Raw genomic sequence first — 27,915 nt, 5'->3', positions numbered from 1 at the left:
CGTAGGGTGCAGATGCAGATCATGATCGATAAACAACAAAAACAAAAACCTTACTTGAACGTACGTAGGTGATACTAACTTCCTTCCCGCCAAATAAATAAATATTTTTCCTGCTACTCCAAAAATAAGAAAGAATCAAGTGCTTCGGCTCCATCCAAGACTACCAGTACTATAATGGAATCTTTCGTCACTCCATCTCTCTTTTCCGTTCTCTTTCATCCTTCATTCATTCACTCGATCTCTTTTTTGCACCCTCATGAGCATGCAGGATCAAACTACTATTTCTGATTTGAATAAAAAAAAAAACTACTATTTTCTTGTGTCCTTTACTTTGTTTCTTTCTTTTTAATCGGAAGATAAGTGAAGCTAAGATAACTAGATAAGTAAGATAAGTGAAAAAGCTGTATAGATTTGTAAGATAAGTGAGGTTAACTGTGACCATGATCGTAACAACCACTCCATTCGACAAAAAAAGAACTGCTCCATTCACAATTTCGCACCTACAAATTAAAGAAAGAAAAACTTATGCCATTAATATAGCAGGAGCAAAACCCAGAAACAAATAATTAGGGTATTGAAAAGCGGGTTGGTAGGCCCGCCTTGGTTAAATAATATTGAAAAATGACCTCTCTTCTTCTCGCTGTTGGCTCCTCTAGTTCTCTCTCTCTCTAGTTTAGTTCTGTGTGTGTGAGAGAGAGAAAGAGAAGAGGAGTGTGGAGTCACGCACTGTGTTGCTGTTTTTGTCTTTCTCTCATAAACAAATCCTTTCCGGAGAGCAAGTGCTTAACAATAAAACATAGTCAAAAGGAGACTGCTTTACCACTTGTTCGTCTTGCCTCCTCGATCCTCCTGCCTCTTTTTGGCTCTCTCGATCATCAGTTTCAGACTTTGAGATTGTTTTGCTCAGTGATTGAAATGGGGATCGTTTCTCAGGAGGCGATCAAGCAATTCCAAGCTTTGATGGATCAAGGTCCTTTCTTTCTTTCCTTCTTTCTTTCTTTCTCCTCTTCTTTTCTCTTCCTGTTCCTCATTTTGTTTGTTACTATTGGAATGCCAGTTGATGAACCCCTCAAGATAACATTTCAGGTTCGCGTTTTCTCATCTCAACTCTCAAACTAGTTTGTTCTTCTACTTTCTTCTTCCCTTTTTGTTTTCTCTACTTTATTACTCTACTTTGAATACTTGTTCTTGTTTAAACTCTGTGTGTGTGTGCGGGCTTCTGATTTGTTGAATTCGGGGAGCTTGGTATTAGTCACTTGCTGATTCCGAATTCATCAAATGCTGAAACTTTTCTCAATGTTTGCATTTTGTGCCTCACTCAAAACATGTTTGTACATCTTCGTCTCAATCTGACAAATCTAATTCAATGATTTTGAATGTCTGATAGCATCAGTCAAACTGCTGCTTTTTTTATTTCCAGATTATGGAAATTATTTTTATCATTTCCTCTCTAGCTGTTTTTCGGTAATGAACACTTAATGTAGTTCCTTTTTCGCTAATGAAATACTCTCTTCAAATTTTGGCCTTTGCTACTTGTTCTGGGTCTATCTACTTGCTTGGCTAATCCCAAATGTTGTTATTTGATTCATAGAATGTGCACCAAGGATATCTAGTTGAGACTTTTGGGCGTTTTCTCAGAGCAAGAGAGTGGAATGTTGTCAAAGCCCATAAAATGGTAACATGCGCACTTTTGCTTCAAATTTCATGCAATGAAATCCCTGCTCACTTTTTCTTTTTCTTTTTTGGATTCAAATGATACTATATGTTGTTCCAGTTGATAGATTGTTTAAACTGGAGGGTGCAAAATGAGATTGACAATATATTGGCTGTAAGTTATTCCCATTCCCATGCTTGCCCAACATTCTGTTCTTTTTTCAGTCACTTCCAAATTAACAATCTATTTAGCCCCTGTGGTAGTCAAAGAATGCTTACATTATTAGAGTCTTATTCATCCTTGCAGAAACCCATACTTCCAATTGAATTGTACAGAGGAGTGCGAGACTCACAGCTCATAGGCCTTTCAGGTTACTCTAGAGAGGTGCTCATTCTTACTGAAAACCTATATTGTTTATGATCTTTGTAGTTTTCTCACTATGCCCCAACGCTGTCTGCAATTTCAATCCTGCAATATCCTGTTCCATTGTCAGGGGAGGAGGGTGAGACTGGATCATGATTATTACGTCGTCAAAACATACTATTACTGTTTTTATTTATAATCGATAGTTACTTTGCTGCTAGTTTTACTTTCATGTTTTGTTGTGCTGCACTCCTGCACGTTTATGTCATTTTTATTTCTTTTCAGGGTATGCCAGTCTTTGCTATTGGGGTTGGGTTAAGTACATTTGATAAAGCGTCAGTAAGTAATATGATTATGTAGACCATCTTCTAAGACAAAAGTTTCTGAATTTGAAAAATGTGTGCTTCTGCTACTTCACCTTGATGCTTGGGCTCATTATGAACTAGTCATTTCCTTTCAGGTTCACTACTATGTGCAGTCACACATTCAAATCAATGAATATCGAGATCGTGTTATTTTGGTAAGTATTAGATCTTGGAGTCTCGGAAGTTTTCATGTCAATTTCTGATATGTGCATTTGGTTGCAGCCTTCTGCGTCGAAGAAGTATGGTAAGCCTATTACCACGTGTGTGAAAGTTTTAGATATGACTGGCTTGAAGCTTTCAGCACTAAGCCACATTAAGGTACGAGTCAATATAACTTCATATCACATAATTTTAGTTAATTCATTACAGTTTGAACTGCGTTGTTCTTTCCTATTGTACCCACGTAGCAAAATTTTTCAATACTTATTACGCACATAGCAAGATTTGGAATCTGTTAAACCTCGTAATATTCATTGCCGTTTTGGTTTACTTCTGCACAGTTGTTGACAATTATATCAACAGTTGATGATTTGAATTACCCAGAGAAGACAAGTACGTACTACATTGTAAATGTGCCTTACATATTCTCAGCTTGTTGGAAGGTTAGCCTTTATGATCTTTATGATATGGTGGATTCCTGTGTTGTATTTAACTGAATTTTATTGTGTGAGCAATTTGCCGTAGAGGTATGATGCTTATATTTGTTCTTAAATTGTTATTTATATACTTTTGGAAATAGCAGTGTTTTAATTCTTGGACTATTGGCAGGTTGTCAAGCCCCTTTTGCAGGAGAGGACAAGGAGAAAAGTACAAGTATTGTCTGGTTGTGGTACAGATGAGTTGTTGAAGGTACAATGTTTTTCCTGTGATGGTTAGTGCTTCAGTATTGAATATGTGTGAATTATTTACAAATCATGTCTCTATTAGTTGAATTATTCATGGGCATAAACTACTCTCCTGCACACTCTCTGAGTACCCATGTGTTTTCCAAATGTCTCATCAGACCAATCCTTGCTTCTTTTTTTTTATGTCAATGATTAGAAGTCTATTTCTCTGGAAAAATTCGATCTCTGATTGATAGTTGCAACTGGGTGGAAGGAAAAACAATTAGATAAACAACTGGATGGTGAAAGAGTCTAACCTTGTATTCCAATGGACTAATCCTGTAGTTATGTTTGAGTTTGTGTAGATAATGGATTATGAATCTCTTCCTCGTTTCTGTAAAAGAGAAGGTTCTGGATCGTCTCGATCACAGAATGGAAGCGACAATTGCTTCTCCTTGGATCACCATTTTCATCAACAGCTCTACGACTACATCAAGCAGCAATCTTTCATCAATGAATCTGTTCAACCCATCAAGCAGGGTTCTTTTCATGTGGACGTACCTGAGCCTGCTGCAGAAGGAACACAGATTGCCAAAACAATAGAATATGAGTTCAACAAATTTGGTAACGGCAATGGGGTATCTGACTCATTTGGTGACCTTAAAATCAATGGTGACTGAACCGCACACCGTGGTACTTTGCAGTGTCATAACTAGCCCATTCATGGTTGCTCTGTTTAAAAGATGCTCAACATGGAATCTTGCTCTATTGGTACTACAATTGCAGCTCTGCACACTAATTGGTTGTAATGGCAGTTACTTGAATTTCATCCAAGTAAATTCCACAAGGGAAAGGGAAAGCAAACTCAATGTATGTGATCTGACATGTAGCTGGATAATCGGTAGCCAGTACGTGTTGTAGTGCAGCCGATACTTATCATTTTTATTCACAGTTGTAAATTATGTAGTAATTGCACAGATAAACCTGTTATAATTTATTAGCAATTCCATCTGAGTAAGGGTTGTTTTTCTTTTATTTTTCTGGGCTTTAGCTTTTGGTGGGAGAAGTTGTTTTTCTAATTATATTTTTGGAATCAAAATTAATAGTCACAGTGCTCAAATGATGTGCAGTTGGTTTCTTTGAGATTCAAAACCTTCATTTGACATTCTTGCAAAAATTCTACAGAAAATTTCTTCACGACACTTAGCAGAAGAAATATGATTACACTATCATTATGTATATCATCCTTCAACGCTGTTAATTTTTAGCAAACTTGAGCTTAGTTTGAAATAAGATACATTTTCTCATAATAAGACTGCCTTGACTGGTGAGCTTGAAAAGTGGGAAGCAAAATGCTAGAAGGGTGACCTTGATGACTCGCCTGCCACCACCGTCTGTTCTTCTTGACGCCACTTGCGAAGTTCACCTTCAACCACTGATTTTGCCGACTCTGCCGACTCTGCGTTTTTCAATGCCAAGTCAGTTGCAGTCTTTATTTCCTCTATCGCTTTTAAGTTGGCCTCCAACTTCCTATCTGCTTCTTTCTTTCTCACCCTGATGGCTTCTACTTGGACAATGCACTCTGCCTCTCTAATCTCAGCTAAGCTTTCACATTCCTTCACTTTCCTACTCAAACATTCATAGTCCTCCAATGATAATTTGATCTTCCCAGTTGTACTAGGAGTAACGCTCTCTGCTGTGTCATGAAGTCTCCCAGATAAGGCCTTGAGCTGTTCCAGGACATTTTGCTCTGCTTCTTTTGCAACTTCAACTTCTTCCCGTGCAATTTTAAGTTTTTTCTCTGCTTCCTCTGCTGAGTTTCGATTATCTTCAGCTTCTCGCTTCTGTTGAGCAGCATTTTGGTTCATCTTCTCCACTTCCAGTCTTGCACTTTCAGTTTTTGATGACAACTGCTGGAGTGCCGCACGATCCGCCTCTTCCTTGACCCGCTCAGCCTCGAGTTTGTTTTTCGATATATCAGCAGTCAGATTAGTAGTAAGAGCTTCCAGTTCCATTTCCTTGTTCATGAGTTCAGCCTTTTCCCCTTTCACATCCTCCATTTCCAGCCTGAGGGAGCTAACTAAGCTCCGAAGCGAGCTCTCTTCTTCAGCAACTTCCTGGAGCTTCATTGTGGCTTCATTCAGTTCCATTGTCACTAGTCTCACAGAGTCCATCTCGGACGCGTGGGCTTTTCTCATTTCCTCTTGCAATACCTCAACTTCCACTGTTGTTTGTTCAAGCTTTGCTTCCAGAATTTTGATTAGTTCAGGATCAACTTCCTCCCTGAGAGATAGCAGTTTGTCTTCTGCTTGTTGCTTGGCAGCTCTGTAAGCTTGTAGGCGGGCCTCCCTTTCAGCAACAACCTTTGCCTGCTCTTGTTGGGCATGTATAGAGACAACTTTGAGCTGCTCAATGGATCCATGCATGGCTGCAATTTCCTTTTGGAGCTCAGTGATCCTATCGGAGTTAACCTTTGCTGAACGCTGAGCCTCTCCTGCCTGTTGGAATGCAACCAGTTTTGCTTCCAAGGCGGCATCAAAGTCCTGGCGGATTTTAGTGAGCTCTTGCTTTGCAGCATCCAGTTGGGTGACGGTTCCTGTGTACTCGTTTCTTGCGTGGTCCAATTCCTGTTTCCAAGCAGCACCTTCAGTTGATTCTCTGGCTTTCACCTCTTCCAGATTCTTAGCGCGAGCCTTGACTTCTTCTGCATCTTTCATTGCTGATTGCTTGGACTGGCTTATACTTTTGATCTTGGTATTTAGTTCCTCAAGTGTTTTCTTAGCCTTATCAAGCTCGGAAAGTGCTCGAGCTTTGGTGGTTTCAGCACTCCCTAGTTGTTGCTTAATACTGGTGAGTTCTTTCTGGGCCAACAGAAGCTGTGTCTCCTTGTCCAGTTCATTCTGACAACACAAACAGACATGCAATGCAAATAGATGTTTACATTTGAGATAACGATGTGCAATTAGCAATCGAAAATGATAATAGGAAACGAATGTGCACACCTCGGAAAGTTTTTTCTTGGGTGATGCTTGTTTTCCTTTAGTAACGACTTCACCAAAAAGACTAACAGCAGCTTTGACAGATTGGAAGGGTGCTCTGGTGTCAACCTCTCCCACCTCCGCCTTTGGAGACCCCGATGAAGTCTTTTGCTGATCCTTTACGCGAATATTGGCCATTTTGATCTCCTCTAGCTGCAACATTTAATTGACATTACCATCGATCATACGCGTATCATCAGCTTCAAACAAATTGATTGAACAAATAACAGAAAATATTCATCAAAATTACCAGTCAAACAAACAAAGGTTTGGTTTGATGGCACATCCAGTACAAGGAGAGCTGTCTTGTGATTGCACAATGCCAATGCTGGAGAAGCAATGCCATATTCATAATATTAATTAGTATTTAGATAGAAAAGGCCTGTCAACAAACATGAATAGAAAATACATGAAAACGTGAGGGCACGTACCCGGCCGATCTACTTGCGTTCAATCTCCAGCAACAACTTTGATCAGCATTACAGCGCGCAAGAGTTGGATTCAACCCAAACCCACAAGTTCAAATCATCTCAAAGATGCAAAAGGAAAAAGAAGAAAAAGAAAAAGAGAAGAAGATTGGTAGAATTGGCTTCCTTGTTCCGTTGCTCTGCCCAAAAAATGAGGTCCAAGTTTTTGCCATAGTCCTATTTTAGGGGGAAACACAGACAAGTACGCTGGTGGTTAACCGTATCTGCAGATACTGGGTTAAAAAGACATAAATGACCCCCACCGTTGCTTCTCTTTCCTCTCTATCTAGTTTGCTTCATGCATCAGACGTGTCTCAATTCTTAGTTGATTGTGGATCACTTAACATTACATAAAACTGATTTGATGCAAGGTCAAGAGGAGAAATCATGCTACTCTTTATTAGTAATATAGTGTTATAGTACAGATGTGTTCCTCATTACATGTTATTTGTTTTTGGCCATAACATCTGGCTCCCTTCTTTTCAGGGTATGAGGGTATGGTATCTTAATAACATCTAGTACAGACCTTCTATTGAGCTACAAAGTTGAAGGTGAAACGAAATGATCCAACACAGAACTATCATAACTTGGAAGGTCTCGCTCTTGCAACTGGCCTGCAAGATGCAAACTTGTTCAGTCATTTGATGAAATTTTTAAAACAATTCATAGTTTTCACAAATCTAAATCAAACTTAAGACCACAGAACCTAACATAACACATGTAAAGTCCTTACATGAGCTCAAGTACAAAGGCAGATGCACCACCTCCGCCATTGCAGATACCCCCAACCCCATACCTCCCATTTTTCTGCCTCAGTACCTGCAACAACAAGACTCTCCAATTTAGACACCCAAAAGTAACAAGTAACAACTGTCTGAAAGGAAGGAATAATCTAGATGCATGTCAGGGACAAAAAGAAAAGGCGGGATGGATCATTGCAGCTCTTTAAATTGTCAGGCTCATAAACAGACACAAAAAATGAAGCACAGCAACACATAAACCCCGATGTATTACCCCCAATAAAGTGACCAAGATACGAGCTCCACTGCATCCCAATGGATGTCCCAAAGATACAGCTCCACCATGGGCGTTAACTCTTTCCTGGATTCATAAGCAAAATAAACTGTGAAAACAAAGTGAAACTGCTCATACTGGGCTGAAGAAAGCAAAGTGAAACAATGGCCAGAACAACTTGCTTGCAAAACTCGGAATGCACATCATCAATATGGATTTAAAAAGTTTTTCATGAATACTCACAGGATTAAGACCAAGAAGCTTTTGATTGGCAAGAGCCACCACCTGCAGAGATTAATAGTCATATCACCAAAAGCTCTATGATCAAAGTGTAGTATCAAAGAACAAGAACCTGTATTCTTACAGCAAATGCCTCATTTATCTCATAGTAATCGATTTGAGAAGCCTCCAAACCAGCATTTGAAATAGCCCTTGGTATTGCAAGCGCTGGAGCAGTTGTAAATAACTCAGGTGCCTGTCCAGACAATCTTGTCTCAGCAATAACACAATTTACAGTGTCATCCAACCAAGGTAAACGAGAACAGACATCTCACAGTACCTGAGCTGCATCAGCAAATCCCTTAATCTTAGCAATTACTTGTAACCCAAGTTCAAGTGCCTTCTCCCCACTCACTAGCACTAGTGCAGCTGCACCATCACTGTCCAAGAGAAAAGCAAAACCCATTATGCGCTGTTAACAAATGAGGCACCGAAATGAGACACCAATGAGACATCAAAAGCAGAACCTTATGATAGAAGCATTGCCAGCAGTAACTGAACCCCCACTCTTTTTGAAACTTGGTCGAAGCTTTCTCAATTTGGCAGTATCAAACTAGCAAGGTCCGCATGAACATAGACATTAACAATAAGGGAAATTATATCATAGACACTGGCTATGGTCAAAATTGTTGACATCCAGATATAGCTGATAGATTTTTAATCAATTAAATTAAATTCTTGTCTACAAACTAAAACTTTGTAAAAGCGTTCTACAAGGAGTGTACTTATATGTCAATTACCAAGCCCGTCTATTATAATACCTGTTGTAAGCCATCATCCTTGTCAACAATTGTGGAAGGCTTCCCTCGTCCTCCAGGAACTTCAACCTGCATTTGAAAATCGAGATTTACATAGACACTCTACGATATAAGTTTGAAGTGTTTTCTGTTTATGAAAAGAAGTAAATCACACCGGAACAATTTCCCATGAAAAGAGCCCAGCATCTTGTGCAGAAATTCCACGCTGAAAACTTTGAATAGCATAATTATCCTGCAAGGAAACATAGATACAGACCACTTTAAGCCACTCACTAAACAATGCATCAAAGTTAATACAGAAGCATAAACGAGCATTGCCCAAGTGTCTTGCTTGCTTGTCAAAAGAAGTACTTACTCGTATATTAAATACAAACCAAACATATCAAATTATGTATTTGATCTGACTACAAGTTGGAAAAATGATGAAAAAAGGGGAGAAAGACAGATGAGGTTTCCTACCTGCTGTTCCCTGGATATGGAGTACTTTTCAGCACATAATTCAGCACAAACTCCCATTCCAAAGTCATTATAGACATCCCACAAACCATCCTTGAGCATGCCATCAACAATATTATCATGTCCTAACCGAGAACCCTGTCTGTTTACAAACTAGTGACTATTTGAACAAGGTGAAGAAATAAGAAATGCGTATGAAGCATGGGAAAGGGTGACCTGGCATTGGGTAGATACTTGGGAGCATTGGACATACTCTCCATGCCGCCAGCAACAACGATATCATTATGACCCAGCTGGATGGTCTGTGCGGCGATCATAGCGGCTGAGCAAGCAACAAAAGATGACGATGACGATGACGATGACGATGCAAACTAAAGGGGAGAGAAAGAAGAGGAACCTTTCATGCCGGAAGAACAGACTTTGTTGATGGTGGTGCAAATGACGGAGGTGGGAATGCCGGCGCCTAAAGCAGCCTGCCTGGCAGGAGCTTGGCCCAAATTGGCGCTGAGGACATTACCAAAAAAGACCTCTTGAACGAGGGAGGGGTCCACCTTTGCTCTCTTAAGAGCAGTTTCGATGGCAATAGAGCCCAGCCGGGTTGCTGAGAGAGACGAGAGCGAACCCAGGAAACCCCCCATGGGAGTACGAGCCACGCCCACTATGCATACATCTGTTTCAACCAATCACAACTCATCAGGATGATGATGCAAGCAAACATCGGAAATCGGAAGCAGGTGTTACCTCGTGGTTTAATAGAAGAATCGGAAGAAGAAGCCATGGTCAAATTTCAGATGAGATTTTTCCTTCTCTCTGAATTTTGTCTTGAAAGTGAGATTAGAAGGGGGATGGGGAGTGAGTCATGATGGTGTCATCAATCCAATCATGCAGACCGACTGACTTCAATCATATCATTTGCGCCGGGAACTGCAACACGCATCTCTCTCCATAAACCAGACTGACGTAATTAGGCCCGTGATAGACGTGGCTCATGTCTGCCTAGCCCGTAGGATTTTATTTTTTTATATTTTTTCTTTTTACTCCTTTTTTTTTCTTCAATTTTTTGGAAGAGTTTCTTTTTTCCCTCGTCTTCGTCCCACCCATCTCTTAGCTTCACAGCCATGGCCTCTGTTCCAATCCATCACCACCATTTTAATTTTTCTCAGTTTAGACAATCTGTACTTGTCATTAGTTTATTCCCCTGCTGTAAATTTCAATTAACAGAGTACAGACCACCTACACTAAATCTTGGAATAGTTTATCTAGATCACTAGTGTTCATATCCTATGATGCTTATCACAAAGAGCAGTAGTTCCGGAAGACAGGGACTTTGAAAAACCCGCTTCAGGAACCTTATATCACACAAATCCAAACACTCCATGAAATAAGAATCCAAATCCAAACATTGGCCGAACTGTGTTGTAGCTGAGAAATGGAAGTAGCACTAGATGTAGTAACGCCCACAAGAAACCTGCACTCACCCATTTAAGGGTCTAGAAAAGTGACCATACCAAGCCCATCGAAATCACAGCTCTGTTCTTTCTGCATTTGGACCTGATAGTAACTGTTGAAGGCATATGATATATTTCCCTTGTAAAGAGAACGGCTCATTCCCAACTGCAACATACCTGTCATCATAAGACAAGAACTAAATTACAGAACTTTGGATGTGTGTGCCAAAAAAATCTAACACAGTACCAGTACTTACAGAACTTTGGATAAACAGTTTTACATTAGACTGTCTACTCAAGTTAGGTCTTTCAGCAGAATGAAAGTCTACCGTTAGCAGAAGAGAAACTTCCTCATAATCGAGTTAAACTTGTACGAGAGATGCCCACATGGAATTGTTAGGCTCCCTGACAGTGAGATCTTCCTATGTGGTTCTGATATAAAGATAACAACTAGCGAATAGCAAAGTGCTCCACTACAAAAGCTAATGCGTGATGAGATATACCTATGTTTTAGCATCAAAGTGGTTTATCATGTTACAAACTTTTTTGTTGGAATTATTTGCTTTGGGTGTAGATACAGAAACTTAAACAATCACTATGAAGTTTCCCTGAGGCCTTATCGTAACTAGGAGCCAGTTAAAGGTGGGTTAAACTCATATTCCATAACATAATAGAAGGGAAGTCTGGTTAGCAAATACAAAGCATGATGAGTGAACCAGATATTAGAGCTTTGTTAGATTACAGACTTAGATTGATGCAGGGCGAAAAGTAGGGTAGAATTCAGTTGCATAGGATTATCAGAAACTTGAAATAAGACCTTGTTAAACACACATCAATACTGTGCTACCATCTCACATTATCTTTTATGGATATAAAGATAAAATGAACCATTCTCTTAAGATCCTACCTAGAACCCTTATATCAGAGCACAAGCCTGAAGGTAAGGTTGATACGGGTGGCCTCTAATTTCATCCGCTTAGGCACAGAGTGCATCCAATCCCTTTGAGTATAACCTCTCATCACCAAGAGTGATCCATGCTTAAGCATGAAAGAGTGCTGATCATCATGATTCCTCTTTAATCGCTTACTTGAAGATTCTTGATCACTTTTCCTTTCTGGCATGCATCAGCAAGAAAAGAAAAATTTTAAGGATCCAACATAAATACATAATCAATCAAAGTCCAATCATTTTTTATGGTAAGATTATGGTGAAAGATGTAAATATTGTAATGCTGCTAAACATGTAGTCATGTACATACACACCGCAAAAAACATAACAAAGACGGAATAAGAAACTAGCTGTTCCAGGAGGTAAGACATAAATGGAAGAATGGTTGAGACGGATGGATTATACCTTGAGATGTTTTACTGGGTTTCTTCTTCAAGAAGAATTCCCTTTCGCATCCAAAGGAAAGGGATGCAATTTCAGGAGTTGAACCGTAAACCTTTTCATCATCAGAATGCCAAGCAACATAGTCATTACCACCTTTATACCTATTTAACAGCAAGCTATTGAAACTGCTGCCAGGAATAGCTTTGTGGACCTAACAAGACAAATGAGGGAATGAATAATAAGGGAAAGGATGAAGGATTATAAACAACATAACATGAATAAGCATGCGACTGAAGTAAGCATTGTTTAGTACCGCTTCCAAGAGTTCCTTAAGAGGAGGGAGATCATCCCATGAATAAGCATGAGGTTGGTACCCACTGTAAACCAAATGTGGTAGTCCCGGACTTGCAACATAACATGTATCTCTAGGCTGAAAACATACACAAACAAAACAAACTGGCTGAGTTCACAGTTCAATCCATCCTAAATGGTAAACTCTCAAGTTCACATCGATCATTTTCTCCCAATTATATGCAGAGACCAATGTATCATCATGTGTATCAGAATTAGCCCAAAACCCAACAACTAATAATCGAAGACAGAGAGACAGACAGACCTGGAGGCAGGATCGGCCGAAGACACGAACAGTTGGTCTGGTCCAAGGAATTTTTGTGTTGAGGTAATCGAACCAACTCCAAGCCCGATCGAAGCTTATGAACCTCGGTATCAGCACCACCTCACTACCGTTGCCCAGAGCCACCGTCGTCTGTTTCTTCGCCTTCTCATCATCATTCTCACTTTGGTCGCAATTAGGGTTTGCTTTGGTCGCCAACTTCCTCAAACTCATGGTTGAAACAAAAGCTCGAGTTGCGCGCCAAGCCACCTATCCATTAAAAAAAGTAGCTAGCTAAGACACTCCAATATTGGGCCGTGCCTAAACCTATTGGGCCAATGTAATAAACGGCCTTTTTAGCTGCTACATATTGCCAATTTACAGACAAATTTACACTCCAATACTACAGTAATGGATATCTGCATACTGAAACAATGATCATGATGTTTGTAGACACAAAAGAACCGGAACTGGAAGCAGAAATGGAGAATGCAAACCCAACAGAACATAATATTTGATATTGCAGTTCAACGTGCACACGAATTTCCATTCAATCAGACAGACTTCAAACACTCAAAACAATCTACTTCCCAAACTAAATCTATGGTAAGCTACTTTCACAATCTCCTTGGTAATCCTAGAGGAGTTACATTGCACAGTCACCAAGCTACAGAGGTCTACACCTAAGCCAACTGTAAATTCGACACTACCGTGAGGGAGCAACCGGCACACCAGATAACTTGATTTTCAATTCCAACTCCCCAGACTCGACATCACAAAGCCTCAGCCAAACACTCTGCACCACCCCCCCATCCACACCAGTTATGGTGCTGTCTCTGACTAGGCAGTTGTCACTATCTGGGACAACCTTCCTTAATGTTGTCTCGCCAGAAGAAGAAGCTCGTAAGATCTGCCCCAATCTAGCAGCTGAGACTATTGGCTGAAGGCTCAGGTGAGCATGTCCCATCTTATCATCTGTCTTGAGAAAATCTTTATCAAACACTTCCTGTGGAAAATAAAACACTTCCGTCATAATCCATGTAAACCTTCGAGTGTGTAGTATAATCTATACTAGTTGCAAAGTTATTTCCACCAACTTTATAATTAATCTGTGAAGCTATCCAAAACATCTCACAAATGATTAACAGAATCACATACATGCTTAACCTACAGATCTTGGAATAAGTTTCAGAATGAAAGAAAAATTACTAACCATCTACGAGCCTTCATCTATAATCTATTCCAGCAGGCTAGGTGCAGACATCAAGTTGAAATTAACTTCTTAGTGAACTAAAGTTGTACACTTGTACTAAATTTCCCTTTACTTCATATTAACAAGAATTCAAACTGGCATCATACAGAATAAAGTACACTAATATATATCAAGCTCAAACCAGATTGGCTACTTTTAAAATCGAATGCTTAGCTTACCAGATTTAGAACTCCGATGGGCTCTGTTGGATTGAAGGTTAACTCTTCATTCCAAACAGGATTAAGGCAGCTGTTGATAACCTTGGTTTTTGCCATCTGGTACACATAATTCACTAATCAGTTTAAAATATAATTTAGGAAAGATCAAAACAACTTCATTGCAATAGTCATTATAACATCCAATGTTGTAAGCACTTCTGCAGGCGCTTTCAAGAAATATAAACTATAGAATAAACTAAAATTAGAGAAACTATGCAAAAACTGTGTACATCTAATGATATTTGAATAACATACAAGACCATACTCTAATTGCGAATACCTCCGAAGTATGCACATTTGCAATTTGTGAACAACCATAGTTCTTGACAGTTGGACTTATGTCCAAACTGCAATTATGTAGATAAGAATGTGCTTATCCCCTAACAGAATTCCTTAACAATTTTATTTCAGTAATTTGGCCTCTTGATGAACTAACTATAAAAGAAATCACACAAGTAATAACATGAAATGATCCAAAAGAAAACGAGAGGGTCAGAGCATATAGTTCAGCTAAGTACAAACTTTTTCCAATCAGAAGAGATAAGTTATTGAAAGATAGATAGTCCCCTTTGCTAATAATTTCAGTAGTCTGTTATCCAGCCTCACTAAGCAGTTGAGAAAGATTCCAAAGCATTCATTCCATTCATTTCTTTTGCAAGAAGATTTTAGAAGTGAGGCGTCCGTTTTCTTTTCAATTACATAAACATGAAGATGGTATAAAGGAAGGAAACATGTAAGAGTTAGGAAGCTACACGGATGCCCCTAAAGTAAGGGTATAGCACAAAGAGCTGTTTTTGTTAATGAAGGAAAAACAATTTTAGATGCATGTAATTAACAAGAATGTGTTGTTTGGTGTAAAAGGCTTATCCATAAACTTGAGAAATCAGGGGATGAGAGTCATGAGACACTCACCTGATTGCCCAACTTGACAACAACATAAGGATCGCTACTCTTGAAGTCCCGAATTACCAGTCTTCTTCCTTGCACAACTGTTACTTTAAGCAAACCCAATGGATCTCCCATACTTGCATATGAAAACAGCCTCCACTGCACATGAGACAGTTATTTTAGGAACAGCAGCAGCAGGAGGGAGAGAAAGAAAAAGCCGTATGAGAACACTGAACCATATAATTACAAAAGCCAAGTATGAGTAAGAAGAAGAAGAAAGATCTAGAAGTGAAATGCCTAGTAATAAACTACAACATAGCTGCAAGGTGGGTAGCTGAAAATATCAAATCAACAATAATTGCACAACATGTTAATGCAACGCAACCGAAACAAAACCCGAATCCCAGCATGTAGAGAGAATAAAGACAGAACCTTGCGGAGCTTAAGATTCAAGGAAGAGAAGACGGAAGGTTTGCGGTGTTTGAAGAAAACAACAAAAAAAACAAAGTAGGTATGTTCTTCTGAGAAACTGGAATTGCTAGCTAGTAATGACAACAAGGAAGTAGAGAAACGAAACAACATTCACTTTCTCATCATCCACAAACTGGAACGAACCAAACTTGATAGACTAGAGAGAGAGAGCAAGTCACCTTGATTTGCTTCTCTGCTCTCGCTTGCTTGCTTGTAGGTTATGCTTCCTTGTTTGTTTCACCGTCAAATTAGGTAGCAGCAGGAGTCGCCAGCTGGTCACCGGCTAATACTCCATTCAACACCCCCGTGTCAGTCAGCTGATTTGACCAAAACAGGGTCAGTCAGGATAGGGTGTGTAGTCTTTTACCTAAATTCCTTAATTCTTATTTTGACCGCATCTAGAACGCATCTCCAATTGAGGGCGTAAGGCGTATCAACCCTACCATTTTATGCAGTTGAACCAAACTTCTTCATTAAAGGTCACTATTGTCATGTATAATAACGCGTCCTTTGGCCAAAACATGTTCCATCGGTTCTATCAGGTCAAGGTTCAACTTCAACATATTCTTTGGTGCCAAACTACACGGTTCCGCATCCTCAACCCCACCCAAATCTAACATACAAGACGTATAACATTGGACACAGCCAACTCGTTTACCAAACACCCTGTTTGACAGTACAATTATCCAGAGTTCCGAAAACCAACTCAAATGTTACTCAACAAGCAAAAGAATAGTAAACCAAACTCAAACCTAAACAAAAGTATTGTTCTCATGCACATTAGAATTCAAACAGAGAGAGCATATGATCATTCCCCACGTATAACTGTACATGTGAGCCACTCTTGCTACATTTTATGATCATTTCACTACGGCCCATCAATCATACGTCAAAAACTATCATCTCCTATCACTACTGGTACACATTATCACTTGAAAAATGGACACCCCAACCTTGTTACACACGCTCTAACATCTTCTACCTAGAGTGGGATATGCCTAATGCTATTTTTACATTCTACATAGACCTCCTTCTTCCCATTCTTCAATTCTTCAATGTCTTTCATCTTCTATTGCTGTCTGTGCCGCGCACGCCAAAACAAGTCTACTGCACAGATCCCGCTATACTCTTCATACCCATACACTAGCTCGTAAAAGTGACCGAACCACTTACCGTACGCTCTTTGAAGCTCTTTTCCCTACACGGAGTGTGAAATTACCCTGCATCCAGGAAAAAGAAAATAGTTAAACAAAAATACCACAAATAAACCTTCAAATTTTGTAAGCACTGAGCTAGCAAGGCTGGAATGAGTACAAGAGGCTCATCGTCAGAAAGTTCAAGATCCCCAGCTACAGAAGGACTTGAGGGCTCTACAGGTAGATGGGGTTTCTTCTGTTTTGTACGGCCACCACGGACATCATCTTTTTCTTGATTCCCTTCAGAATCTGACGAGTCTTCCTCATTACCCTCTCTTGAGGAGGCTCGATTTACTTCCTCTGTTTCAGTCTCTTCTGAAGGAAGCTTCTCATCACCATTATTTTGAGCATCTTGTCCGATGCTGTCCATATCTTTAGCAGGCCTCCCTTCAGAATCAGGCATCTCTTCATCAGAGTCCTCAATATTTGGATTTGGACAATCTGCCCCTTCCAGCAGATTTCCTTTGGAAACCGACTTCACTTCCTTATCAGAGTCCACCTCATCTGACACATTCGCATCCTTTCTTTCAGCACCACCTGAACTACCTGCAAACGAAGATACTGGTTTTATAGCAGCCAAGTTTAAATACATGCAAGTGTTTGCTGCTTGGCTGAGGAACTGACATGCATCAGCTGTGCAAGAAACCTTACCTGAGTTCATTTCATCCACTTTAGAGACCAAATTAGGCTCGATATTCGACACATCAGAACTCTCTCTTTCCCTACTTCCCCACTGTTTTCTCTTCGATCTGCCCCTTTTCCCGTCCAATATTTTACTCGGTGTTCTTTTCCCCTTGACTCTGGAAAATTGAAACCAATCCATTCAGAACTTCCATTTGTAAGTAAAATAAAATTCCCAGACAAGCACAAACAATGAGTGCTTCACTCACGTTTTAGTCAATTTCTTGCTCTTACGAGAACTACCCGCACTTTTACTTTTTTGACCAGGCGACCTGTAAAAGATAGAGGGAAGGTAAGAAAATGAAGATATAATGTTCATGTACCCACTAACATTCCACAAAAGCACAGCAAAGATTCTCCCATTTTCAATTATTCTGAAAAATCTTCTAAAAAGTTGGTACCAGAAGGACCATACTTACACTTCTTTTGAAGGGGATTTCTTTGAAGAATTGGACTTCTGTAAATAACAAGACAAGCATTATGTGTCAGAAATATGTCAGCACTAATTGATTTACTGGAAAGGGAAAAAATGGGAGCACTATCAGTTAATGAGCAGATTTACGATAAAAAACTGTTTACACCTTTGTGGGCTTGCGGCCATTGTCAATGAGCTCCCACCGTTCATTTTCTAGCCGAAGCACTTCTACATCACCATCCGCATAAAGTACCTTCCATCAACGATGAAAGTTGATCAGAATGCACTTTACATTGTGTGTTCTAACATTATAAGAGAGCACAAGAGTAAGAAGTTGTAACCTACCACATGCTTTCTCTTTAGAGTATCATAAGACTTCACCGTCCCTTCATAAAATCTGCAGAGTTTCCAGTAAAATAAGTCTAGTACTGTTGTGCTTACTTGCATCATAGTTGACAATCAAATTTTTGCAGTTACTAGTACGATAAAAAAATAAAGTAAAACTGACGAGAATAAATTTTTGCAAATAAAAAACAGGAGGCAAGCCTCCTTCGGTTTTTTTTTTTTTGTCACTATAATCACTCACGCTTTATCCATAGGCCACCAAACTTTTATTCTGCAACCGATCAAATCTTCGATATCTTTTCCACCTTCCTTGAATTTGGACTATGGAAAGAATGAAAATTGCATCAGGTCAAAAATGACATAATATAAAGAGGCTCATCTAGTTGCTCAAATCACCACTAATTCATTTCTTTATCAAATTTAATTATTTTCTTTTTCATAATATAAGGAACCATTACGGGTTGAATCAAGTCACCTTTGTGGATCCTGACATGCTCTTTTTTTTCCGCTTCTTGATAGGTCCTGTGGGAGACTGGTACCCGCTATTCGGGTCATTTTTGCCAGCCTCAAGCACATCAGGCTCCTGGAATACAGGGGGGGGAAAAGTATATTATCATGCAGATAGCTAGCAGAACATTGAGGGCATGTGACTTTTGAAAAGACAAATGTGATTAAAAATAAGGATAACTCACATCATGGTCACTGTCTGCTCCAACTTCATTTTCCTCATCATGAAGAACAGGATCTGAACCTCTGCTTTTACGTTTTGATGAGGAGGTAGCATTCTTCCGGATGCATGATACCAACAAAGCTGACTCAGTGCTTTCACCCAATTTTCTCTGCATAGACATTTATCTTTACAGTCAGGAATTTGGGATAGGTCTCAGAAGTTATGACAATTTATTGAGATGATAAAATTCTTACATTGAGTGAATCATCCAGTGAGGCACTTAAAGGAGACTTTGAAGTACTTCTGGGTGATTTGAAAGCACCATGAGCAGTGGATGACCTCCTCCGTTTAGGTACTGCAACAGATGCTCCATCACTAGTTTTTCTTTTGTTAGCCTTTTGGTGTTTTGTATCTGTTCTTGATTTCCTGCTTGGCAAATTTTCGTGACCATTACTTGATTCAAACTTACTTGATTCTCCCAAGTTATCCAAATTGATCTCCCGCACCATATTTAAGATATCAACATCATTCTCAGCCTTCTCTGGATTAGCAGATGAAACCTTGTTTTTGTTCTCTTTTTTAGCCTTGTTCTTCTGAGACTTCAAATGCTTTATTATTTTTCCCAAAGGCACTTCCTTTCCATCTTTTTCGCCATCAATCAGCACTTCATCCTCAGCAATTACGGAAATATCCTGTAATGATGAAGAAAGCAGTGCATAAGTTACTAAAGAAGTAAAGATCAACGGGTAACCAAATATTATAGCATCTATAAGAGAACAAAGTACTGAAGATCAATGGGGAACCAAATATTATAGCAAATTATAAGAGATCGTAAGTCATTCCACAGGACAACATACCGTTTCAGTAGTATCTAATTTAAGAGATTCAAAGTGAGCCAGCACACTGTCATCAGCCAGCCACGTTTGTGCTTCACTAGCCTACCAAACACATGGAGTATATAATTACATATAGAAGAAACTGAGTACTGATCATTACGTGTCTCCAGAAAGAGTAAAGAGATAATATGCCATACCACAGAGTCATCTCCTTCCTTCTTCTCATACGGTTTATACAGCATAGAAGGCAAGGGAACTGATGTAGTCAACACCTGTAAATCAATTTCCTTTGGGGCTAAGCGTTTGGTAATTGACAGCCCAAGGTCACAAATAGCATGTGAATTCTGCAAGTTCAAATAATTACACGTGTAAGCTTGAAACTGGGAGGAGTGGATGCCTGAATATGCTCATGTAGCTATAAAAGCAAACAACATGAACAAGAGATATTCTGTACTCAACCTTTGACTTCACTACATCATATATATCTTCTGAGGACTTGATACTTTGAAAGATAGAAACTATAGCAGAAAGGTCCTCCTTCTCAATGTTGCTAGTTGATTCCGACTTGACATCTTCATCTTTATGTAGCAGCATAGATAGAAATAAGTGCAATTGCCTGAGAAATACAGACGATAGCAAGTTCAGTAAAACAGAGCATTGCAAATCCACTATATCATTAATTATTAATAGCATGTGGATCCAAATTATTCATTCTGATCTCAATCAGTCACGCTCAAAGATCTTTGCCAGCTTTTCTGTATGATAAATTATCTTAACCTACATGCATGTGCTAGGCCAGTAATTCAAGTTTAGCCTCTAGAGATTCAAAGAAAACTACTTCAAATATAATGGTATTGGCTCAATACCATTTAGTCTAGTGCTATAAGTTTTCCCTTTGTAAGTGGGAGTCCAACTCACAGACAAGTAATTGTTGTGTATTCTCAGTTGTTGCGTAGCTAAAAGAAAAGGGATTAGTATTTTTGATTTAATTGAGATAAAATATAATACCTGTATATTGGCTCAAAAGCTTTGACATCATCCTTGGAGTCATCAATATTAGGACAACAATGATGAGCAAGCACATGAACCAAGTATGGGAGGATGTACTCCGGATAAGCAGTCAAGGAATTAGCATCAGACTGAATTGAGAGATGTCGAGCCTTCGTTTGGTGATACATTTGAATAATGTCAGCTAAATTCTGTTTCTCCTGCCATTTTAAACAAATCCAAAACTCAGCCAATAAACACAGTAAATAGATAATTGCCCTCAATAAATTATTATTTTGTTTTGAAGAAGATTAGACTGGAGTATGGCTACCTCTTGAAATTCTGCTGACTTCAATCCAAACATGTTGAAAAAGAAAGCACAAGTGTATTTTGCATCCAAAAGGCGGTCCTTTATGTATTGATGAACTTTGTTAAGGAATAGTCTCCTTGCTTGAGGGAAGCTAATCTAGAAAAACCAAAAACACAAATACAGTAAGACAAAGACAAGTAGCTATTACATGAACATGAAAATAAAGAACTAGAAATAAATAAAAATATACAGAAGTTAAAATAAACAGCATAAAAAAAAAGGGAAACAAGAAGATAATGATACAAAAATTTCGGAATACATGGGCTCCACCTCTGAAACCTTCAAGGTTAAGTGGAAGACATCAACAGGTATCTTATGATTCCAGTGCTTTGAAAGACGGAGAACGGCTTTTGCAGAAGCGAGCCTTAAATGTGCCTTGTCAATTGAACTGTACAACAAGAAGACTTAACATCAATTAAGCCTCATATTACAATGAACAAAACTGATCAGGCAAACTTAGAAGATGTATTTCTATTACCTTGATTCTATGTCTTTGGATATTTCTCCACAAGAAAGTGTGTTTCTTAAGATTTCCAACAGACCATCAATGCCGGGGCGAACCTGAGCATCTTTTACAGGCAAGTAGCTCTTCACTAATGTCTTGATTCCGTATATCTACAGCTCAAATAAATAATAAATAAATAACTAAATAACAACAACAACAACAATAATTCTAGAATAAGGGGATTTTCAGAAAAGCATTACATCAATAGGTACAGCTAGATTATATTATTAAGTAAAATCCTGAACAATGATTAAATATTGTTTTTATTTTCTCGAGGAACATGAATAGACATAAGAACTAAGCTCAGATTTCTATAGTTATCATAAGATTAAAACCATCTCAACATTGACCAACCTTTAAGGCACAAAGCTCACTTTTGTCATCCCAAGATGCCTTCTTATTATCACCTGGTTTCTGAGAGTTAAGCAGCCGAGTATAAGAACACAAATTATCAGATGCCATAACCAAAAATAAATCACATCGCAGTAAGTTTGAAAGGCATACATCATTGCTTTTTAGGATCTTCTCTGTTATAAACTTTTCAATTTCACTTTCTCTAGTTTCAAAGACTGGCATTGCAGTCTCAGCTATACACCCCAGCGATTGTAGTACAGCAGGCAAATGTGTCTTCTCCTCCAGCATATCCACAAGCCTCTGCAAATTCAGAAACATCAACATCCAAACTGCTAACACAATGATCAAAGTTCTACAAACTTAAAGTTTTCTACTTGTAACGCATAAAGTAATTATAATCTTAAACCTTGTACAAAACAGAAAGTGATTTAAGCCCATCATCCTTTGTTATTGCCGCCAAGGCATGTACAGCATATTTTGCCTGTCTTCTACTGCCCTCCAAACACAACCTCTCCAATATAAGGTCTATCGAACTGCAAGTGAAGAATGAGTAAGATGAGCGCTACATAAAAGAGGAATAGTTAACAGTTAACAGAATTCAACAGTCGAACCTTGATAATGCTGCAAGATTTTCCCGGATGGTGCCACCAGCCTTTGCTAAAACATTCAAAACTCCTTCTTTTATAGCTTCATCGTCATCTTTGAGAAAATTTACCAGTTCCTCTTCTGTTCCACTGAGTAGCAATGGACTGAAGCGAGCAAGAATCTGGAAATAAAACAAGGGAGATTTTGAAACAGACACTTGAAATACTCGAATAACATCGGCTTAGGCTTCATCTTTTGAGAGAAAAACTGCAAGCTGTTCTAGCTGTATATTTGAGGCCACCCAAACATTGTAAAAGTTTCTAACTCAAAATATTACATATATATTAGTGGGAAGTATAAAAAAAGTATGTACATATGTGAAGAAGACAGTGATGCAACTAACGTAAATCGACAAAGCAGCAGTAGGTACTGGAACTACTGAGATAGACATTTTATAGGTTCATATATAGAAGAGAGACAAGGAATATGTGTTATTACCACTAATATATTCATACAAGATAGCTTATATTGTATATCTGCAGTAGATCTATGCATGGCAACCTCCAGAAGAATTTCCTTCACATGCTCCTTGTTGAAAAGTAGATAAGAACACTTGACAGAGAGAGTACTAAGAAAGTCATATAGTCGGTGTTTTTCACCCAAAATTTTAAGCAATTCATCCTGCAAGAAGGAAATACTGCATTAATATCATTATAACTAGGATAATAATATACAGTAAGAGAGTATGGCATGAGGCCTTTGAATTTGAAACCAACCGTTAGTTGCTAGTGTATTGATTGTGTACAAATTGCTAAATTAACTCCAGTGCCTAAACCTAAACCATTTTCACCACTTTTTACCTCCATTGATATGATAAAAATTGTCGAATCAATGCATATGTTAATTCTTACCCGTAAAGTTCGGGCTTGATGGAAGCTAGTGTTTGGATCAACAAGATTCATTAAAATCTTCCAGATGTTAGCATCCTTCAATTGATCAAGAAACTGAAAATTTTCCTCAGCCTTTGCAGGGTCAGCAAACGAGCGTGCCATTATGCGAAAACAAAACAATATCTTTTTTTGGATCTCAGGAGCATCACCATCCTGTAATTGAGATCAGTCACTTTTCTTGGAATATCATATATGGCATTTCAAACTTACTAGCCTTCCAACATTTGCTTACCTGATGCACCTGCCTAAGTGACATGTACTTCTGCATCTCTTGTAGTAACCTGCAATCAATCCAAGAGGAAATTCCCTGAAAATCAGTGCACAATTTAGCAAATACCAGGACTGGAAAGGTGACAGGCTTATTGCAAATCATAGCCCGGGGTCAAAGCCAATCAAGAACAACGTACCTTTGCTTCTGCTCCAGTATCTTCTCAAGTGCCTTCACCTCAACTTTATCAAATACTGAGAAGACCCTCACCCAATGTTTTACTTTATCTTTGATAGAGAATTCAGTTGGGAATAGAGATTCACAAAGAACATTTTCTATTGTGTCTGATCTGCAAAATTGTAAATGCACACAATTTAGACCTAAGAAAGTAAGAAGTAGCTCACTTGTAGATTTTAAAGCTACCACTCTAGAATAGATCATCTTATGTGGTGTTCATCATAAATTGAATGTAAATATATTAGTCACTGCAGAGGTGTTCATCAAAAGCCTGAATGACCTGTCGTTTCTCCATGATGTTTGTGTATAAAAAGAAAAGGCACGAGTCTACAAACAGTGATTGTGCAACATGAAAGGAACTGAAAATCCTTGGAGGGTTACCTGAAATCTTTATCATAAATACATCTCAGAATCTTCCCAGGAATCCACTCAAACTCACTGGAAATGGTTGAGCCATCGGAGCACTTTGCACAATAAACCCTGTATATCTCAGCTAGCCTCTCCATGGTATACTTTTTAACAAGTACCTGAGTTTTGGAGAGAGAGAGAAAGAAAAAAAAAAAAAAAAGGAAGTATTATAACAATAGTGACATTCAGATTAGCATAAACAAAGATAGACAAGGAGAAGCATATATACAGATTTATCTCGAAGGCGCTCGGCAACAAGTTTTACTGTTTCTAGTGGAATAGAATTTAGGTCATGACATGCCACATCATAAATTACAGCAACAACTTGCTTCCGAACTTTCTCTTCATAGTCCAACAGCCGGTCACACAGAGCAGCTAAAAATTGTTTAAGCAACTAATCAGAATGTGTCAGACAAGCATGAAAATTGAAAAGAAAAAGGAGAAACAAAGGCACTTACAGATTATTTCGGGAGCTTCAGCTCTGAAAGGATTTGACAGCATACAGCTCTTAACATGTTCAAGGACCGACATTCGAACCTCAACAACTCTATCAGTCAACCTCTTCAAAAACTCTGAAAAGATCGGCTGAAATGGTTCCGAAATGGTAGAGCCCGGCAGTGAAAATAAGTCTCCCACCAAGTTAACTGCTTTTAAACGAGTGTCCAGCTGATCAGTCTGCACATAGAAAATCAAAACTGAGACTTCGTTTATCGAAGATCGAAACATACATGTCCACAGCGTAAAAGATCAAAAGTCTTTGTGATTTAAATTTTGAAAGCACAAACAAATCTATCGTGTTCCAAACAAATCATAGATTCACAGAAAGTCACAAAAGCAACAGTCACTTACTGTCATTAATGATTTACCATTGTTGCACAAATAATACCCAAAATCAACATTCATTAAACATATATACACAGCAAGAGCTGAAATTTTTGACAGTGAATCAGATATTACCAGTAGCTCTCCAGTTAGGTAAGGAACAACTGCTGACACAATTTGGGGAGCAGAACGATACACATCATAGATAACTTCATGATAGTCGATCTGATGATCAGTTGACTTATTGTCGCCTGACATTGATGAAATAAGGAACTGTCTGATACCCGATTCAAGCTTTCCCGCACTCTGTTCTATAACATTCATAGCAAGTCTCCTAGCAGCCACAGTGATATCCTAGTAATTGAATTCCACAAGATCAGCCAAAAAGAAATGTAGCAGCAAAATAAAATATTGACAGAATCTAGTGTGAATTCTATATAGCAGGAAAAGGAAATGAGGAAGACTCTTACACTTCTCTTCCGACCTAACACAGACAAGATGACAAATAGAAGATCGTCTTGCAAATCCTCGCTCTCTTCTAAGAGAACAATCATGATTGTCTGCATTGCTGAGAGTACAGATTCATGGTGATCATCTCTGTGTGTTGAAAAATTTCAATACATTAGTTATTAAACCAAGAAGAGATAACTACTAACACCAGGTGAACTTCTTCACCCAAGAAATAAACAGCTAATCTGTATAGGTTATTGTCTAATAGCCAACATATTTATATGAACTGAACATGTCAGTATATCAGAAAAAATCAAATACTTTGATTATTGTCTGATGCAAAATGGTTGGAACACAGACCACCTTACAGAGATAACGACATGCTTTCGGAATATCATGAAATTCTTTCAGTATAGCAACGAGACTTTATTGATATAAAAAAGAAGATAAAATACACAGCAGTGGATAGGATATCATTAAACTAAGAAGGACACTCCTAAAACTCACAAAGAGTTGTTAGAAAACAAACCTGGCAACAGCAAAAAACGTACTGAACATTTCAGTCACCAGATCATCACATTCGAGGTCCAACATTACAACACATGACCTATATTTTGCAAGAGTCTCCAGGATGACAACTCTCCTACCAAATGATGGACCACTTGTATCTTTCAATCCACTAAAAGTGCCCACAATCAGTCGAAAAACATCCTGCAAGATATACAGAACAATCAAGCGGGATAGTAGACTGAAATTCCAAAGCCTGTAGATAAAAAGACTAAGAAATAAAAACAAAAACTCAGAATGTCCGTTACTCAGTTTCCTTATAAGAAATGCACCTTTAGCACATCATCACTATAAGGCGCTTCTGGTGCAGTTATCCGGGTTATCTCACAGATACATGTTGCTACTAGAAGCTTGACATCTCTATCTTGATGCTTCAACAATTCTGGTTTGACTATTGCATTAAGAAAAGGCTGCATTGACTCCAAGGTAGTTGCGGGAGGAGACTGATCCAACTCAGAAAGACATGATGCAGCTTGCTGCAAATTGAAAAACAACAATCACCACTAGTACCCATGTATCATTAATCAAACCCAACTTTACCTAGTAAGTACACAAGTGATTACATGTAAGAGTTGATAGACAAAAGTAAGGCAAAATAAAATCCACTCGTAATTATCAGTTGATAAAGAAGCACTTGTCAATGCAATTCAAATTTAGACAACAGAGAGGAATCCGACTTGAGTCCCAAATATCAAATCTGACAGAACCTAACAATAATATCTAACTCAATTAGGCTCTGAAGATCTTCCGAAGTTACAGGATGAGAATGAGGCAATGAAAAGTCCTGGCTTCATGAAGACCAACAGGACTCGAGATCCACATGACCGGAAGACATAATTTCCTACAGTTAATCTAACCAAGAGATTCAACTCCCAACGGACTAAGCATGAGTTCCTAACTCAGTGAGTGGGAAATTGAATCATGTTGTTACTGTCCGGTTATCCGCAGTGTACCTGTCTACTTTGAGTAACCATGTGCCAAATTCAGCTCTAAAGCCATCTCTCCTAAAACTCAACTGTCTGGCTGTGTTTGTTGAAATCAATAATTTTGTTAACATGTTCCAATTTGGAGACGGTAAGAGTTGTAGAATCCCCAAAACCTACAAAAGGCAGCTTCAATTTTAAATCCGGAAACACTTGCGGTGTCAAATCCCAAACAAAACCCTAATTCTAGTACCTATGTTACTTGGGGGGCCTAAGAATTGCAGTTAGGGAAGAAATTAGCGGAGAGAGACAGCATGCATAGGTGGAGGTTAGTTTGGTTAGGTTTCGCGCAAACCCGGAGTAAGAAATTAAACTAAGATTAGCGAGCGCGAGCTCCGAAGAAAACGAAACGAGAACAAATTGTGTTGTTAGGTAAACAATTTAATAAAAGTAGTAAGGGGAAAGTAAGGAGGAAGAGGAATGGGAACCTTGAGGAGCTTGACGAGAGCGTCTTTGGAGGAAGGAGACGAGTCGAGCTTGGATCCCACCTCCTTGAGCTGCTGCTCCACTTTTTGCGACGCCATTGCTGTTTCACGCCGCTGCTTCTTCTCTCATCAACGCTCGCTTGCTTCCTCGCAAGCTTTGAGATTCAATTCCTTGTTTCTTTTTTTTGGGTTTGAGACTCTCTGTTGCTCAAATCTCAGGAGTTGGGTTGGGTTTTCGAACAAAGCTGCGAAATGAACTGAAATGCAAGTGAAATCTCAATATAATCGTGCAAACTGGATATTTGTTTCCTTTTGTGCCCCTGCAGCTTTGGTTATTTGTCCGCCATGCCCCCGTGGACCACAGCCGCTGTTTAACGATATCGATATGGTCTCTTGTTTTAGATCTAGAATATACAAGGGTTCTCAAAGTAGTAACAGATTCAAAATCCGTAAGAAGCATCTAGCTCTTCATTAACCACT

The 27,915-nt window shown here is 38.8% G+C and overlaps 5 protein-coding genes across 7 annotated transcripts; 1 reads left to right on the top strand and 4 right to left on the bottom strand.

Annotated features, from left to right (window-relative positions):
- Window positions 1-798: 798 nt before the first annotated feature.
- On the top strand, window positions 799-4,293 carry LOC101303197 (SEC14-like protein 1-like). Its single transcript, XM_004293360.1, has 11 exons — window positions 799-970; window positions 1,058-1,086; window positions 1,592-1,675; window positions 1,775-1,828; window positions 1,961-2,038; window positions 2,303-2,356; window positions 2,478-2,537; window positions 2,605-2,700; window positions 2,883-2,984; window positions 3,151-3,231; window positions 3,572-4,293. The coding sequence occupies exons 1-11, from the start codon at window positions 916-918 to the stop codon at window positions 3,884-3,886; spliced, it is 1,008 nt and encodes a 335-aa protein (XP_004293408.1). The 5' UTR covers window positions 799-915; the 3' UTR covers window positions 3,887-4,293.
- Window positions 4,294-4,548: 255 nt separating this feature from the next.
- On the bottom strand, window positions 4,549-6,392 carry LOC101293178 (WEB family protein At1g12150-like). The gene is made up of 2 exons (XM_004295286.1): window positions 6,209-6,392; window positions 4,549-6,106 (listed from the first exon to the last, which is right to left on the bottom strand). Exons 1-2 carry the CDS (start codon window positions 6,380-6,382, stop codon window positions 4,562-4,564), a joined length of 1,719 nt encoding a protein of 572 aa, XP_004295334.1. The 5' UTR covers window positions 6,383-6,392; the 3' UTR covers window positions 4,549-4,561.
- Window positions 6,393-7,440: 1,048 nt separating this feature from the next.
- LOC101302909 (probable acetyl-CoA acetyltransferase, cytosolic 2-like) lies at window positions 7,441-10,134 on the bottom strand. The gene is made up of 12 exons (XM_004293359.1): window positions 9,960-10,134; window positions 9,616-9,888; window positions 9,435-9,540; window positions 9,222-9,360; window positions 8,917-8,994; window positions 8,766-8,831; window positions 8,472-8,557; window positions 8,285-8,384; window positions 8,090-8,200; window positions 7,969-8,010; window positions 7,726-7,812; window positions 7,441-7,530 (listed from the first exon to the last, which is right to left on the bottom strand). Exons 1-12 carry the CDS (start codon window positions 9,994-9,996, stop codon window positions 7,441-7,443), a joined length of 1,215 nt encoding a protein of 404 aa, XP_004293407.1. The 5' UTR covers window positions 9,997-10,134.
- A 1,049-nt stretch (window positions 10,135-11,183) lies between these two features.
- Window positions 11,184-15,650, bottom strand: LOC101302238 (probable ADP-ribosylation factor GTPase-activating protein AGD13-like). 3 transcript variants are annotated; one of them, XM_004293358.1, is made up of 7 exons: window positions 15,586-15,626; window positions 14,995-15,129; window positions 14,044-14,139; window positions 13,323-13,618; window positions 12,616-12,882; window positions 12,313-12,429; window positions 12,122-12,210 (listed from the first exon to the last, which is right to left on the bottom strand). In XM_004293358.1, the coding sequence occupies exons 2-5, from the start codon at window positions 15,103-15,105 to the stop codon at window positions 12,843-12,845; spliced, it is 543 nt and encodes a 180-aa protein (XP_004293406.1). In that variant the 5' UTR covers window positions 15,106-15,129; window positions 15,586-15,626; the 3' UTR covers window positions 12,122-12,210; window positions 12,313-12,429; window positions 12,616-12,842. The 3 variants fall into 3 exon arrangements, with proteins under 3 accessions (XP_004293404.1, XP_004293406.1, XP_004293405.1); XM_004293356.1 differs by lacking the exons at window positions 13,323-13,618; window positions 14,044-14,139; window positions 14,995-15,129; window positions 15,586-15,626 and adding an exon at window positions 11,184-11,781 and having other exon boundaries at window positions 12,021-12,210; window positions 12,616-13,137; XM_004293357.1 differs by lacking the exons at window positions 12,122-12,210; window positions 12,313-12,429; window positions 12,616-12,882 and having other exon boundaries at window positions 13,097-13,618; window positions 15,403-15,650.
- A 425-nt stretch (window positions 15,651-16,075) lies between these two features.
- LOC101301945 (sister chromatid cohesion protein PDS5 homolog B-like) lies at window positions 16,076-27,654 on the bottom strand. The gene is made up of 34 exons (XM_004293355.1): window positions 27,439-27,654; window positions 26,300-26,503; window positions 25,990-26,171; window positions 25,481-25,607; window positions 25,146-25,364; window positions 24,647-24,863; window positions 24,418-24,563; window positions 24,162-24,307; window positions 23,743-23,892; window positions 23,568-23,616; window positions 23,297-23,488; window positions 22,884-23,066; window positions 22,412-22,566; window positions 22,207-22,333; window positions 21,951-22,100; window positions 21,801-21,860; window positions 21,420-21,556; window positions 21,212-21,329; window positions 20,903-21,037; window positions 20,593-20,792; window positions 20,044-20,200; window positions 19,782-19,928; window positions 19,606-19,686; window positions 19,003-19,440; window positions 18,771-18,917; window positions 18,554-18,661; window positions 18,320-18,399; window positions 18,079-18,130; window positions 17,900-17,986; window positions 17,738-17,775; window positions 17,528-17,590; window positions 17,289-17,437; window positions 16,756-17,183; window positions 16,076-16,661 (listed from the first exon to the last, which is right to left on the bottom strand). The coding sequence occupies exons 1-34, from the start codon at window positions 27,532-27,534 to the stop codon at window positions 16,611-16,613; spliced, it is 5,019 nt and encodes a 1,672-aa protein (XP_004293403.1). The 5' UTR covers window positions 27,535-27,654; the 3' UTR covers window positions 16,076-16,610.
- Window positions 27,655-27,915: the final 261 nt, after the last annotated feature.

Source organism: Fragaria vesca, linkage group LG3 (assembly GCF_000184155.1).
Source record: "Fragaria vesca subsp. vesca linkage group LG3, FraVesHawaii_1.0, whole genome shotgun sequence".
Lineage (NCBI taxonomy): Eukaryota > Viridiplantae > Streptophyta > Magnoliopsida > Rosales > Rosaceae > Fragaria > Fragaria vesca.
The sequence above is the reverse complement of the archived record's forward strand: the minus strand, read 5'-3'. Positions and strand labels throughout refer to the sequence as shown.

Coding starts and splice junctions, on each gene's coding strand:
- LOC101302909 (XM_004293359.1), bottom strand. CDS start 9,996: ATGGCTTCTTCTTCCGATTCTTCTATTAAACCACGAG. Junction 8,832..8,916: donor TTTCATGGGAAATTGTTCCG/GTGTGATTTACT, acceptor TTTCAAATGCAG/GTTGAAGTTCCTGGAGGACG. Junction 7,531..7,725: donor TCTTGGTCACTTTATTGGGG/GTAATACATCGG, acceptor TTGTTGTTGCAG/GTACTGAGGCAGAAAAATGG.
- LOC101293178 (XM_004295286.1), bottom strand. CDS start 6,382: ATGGCCAATATTCGCGTAAAGGATCAGCAAAAGACTTCATCGGGGTCT. Junction 6,107..6,208: donor CCAAGAAAAAACTTTCCGAG/GTGTGCACATTC, acceptor TTGTGTTGTCAG/AATGAACTGGACAAGGAGAC.
- LOC101301945 (XM_004293355.1), bottom strand. CDS start 27,534: ATGGCGTCGCAAAAAGTGGAGCAGCAGCTCAAGGAGGTGGGATCCAAG. Junction 17,776..17,899: donor ATGGCCGCAAGCCCACAAAG/GTGTAAACAGTT, acceptor TGTTATTTACAG/AAGTCCAATTCTTCAAAGAA. Junction 17,184..17,288: donor AGTGGATGAAATGAACTCAG/GTAAGGTTTCTT, acceptor CTTCGTTTGCAG/GTAGTTCAGGTGGTGCTGAA.
- LOC101302238 (XM_004293356.1), bottom strand. CDS start 12,846: ATGAGTTTGAGGAAGTTGGCGACCAAAGCAAACCCTAATTGCGACCAA. Junction 12,211..12,312: donor TTAAGGAACTCTTGGAAGCG/GTACTAAACAAT, acceptor TTGTCTTGTTAG/GTCCACAAAGCTATTCCTGG. Junction 11,782..12,020: donor ACCCAGTAAAACATCTCAAG/GTATAATCCATC, acceptor GATGCATGCCAG/AAAGGAAAAGTGATCAAGAA.
- LOC101303197 (XM_004293360.1), top strand. CDS start 916: ATGGGGATCGTTTCTCAGGAGGCGATCAAGCAATTCCAAGCTTTGATG. Junction 1,087..1,591: donor CCCTCAAGATAACATTTCAG/GTTCGCGTTTTC, acceptor TTTGATTCATAG/AATGTGCACCAAGGATATCT. Junction 3,232..3,571: donor GTACAGATGAGTTGTTGAAG/GTACAATGTTTT, acceptor GAGTTTGTGTAG/ATAATGGATTATGAATCTCT.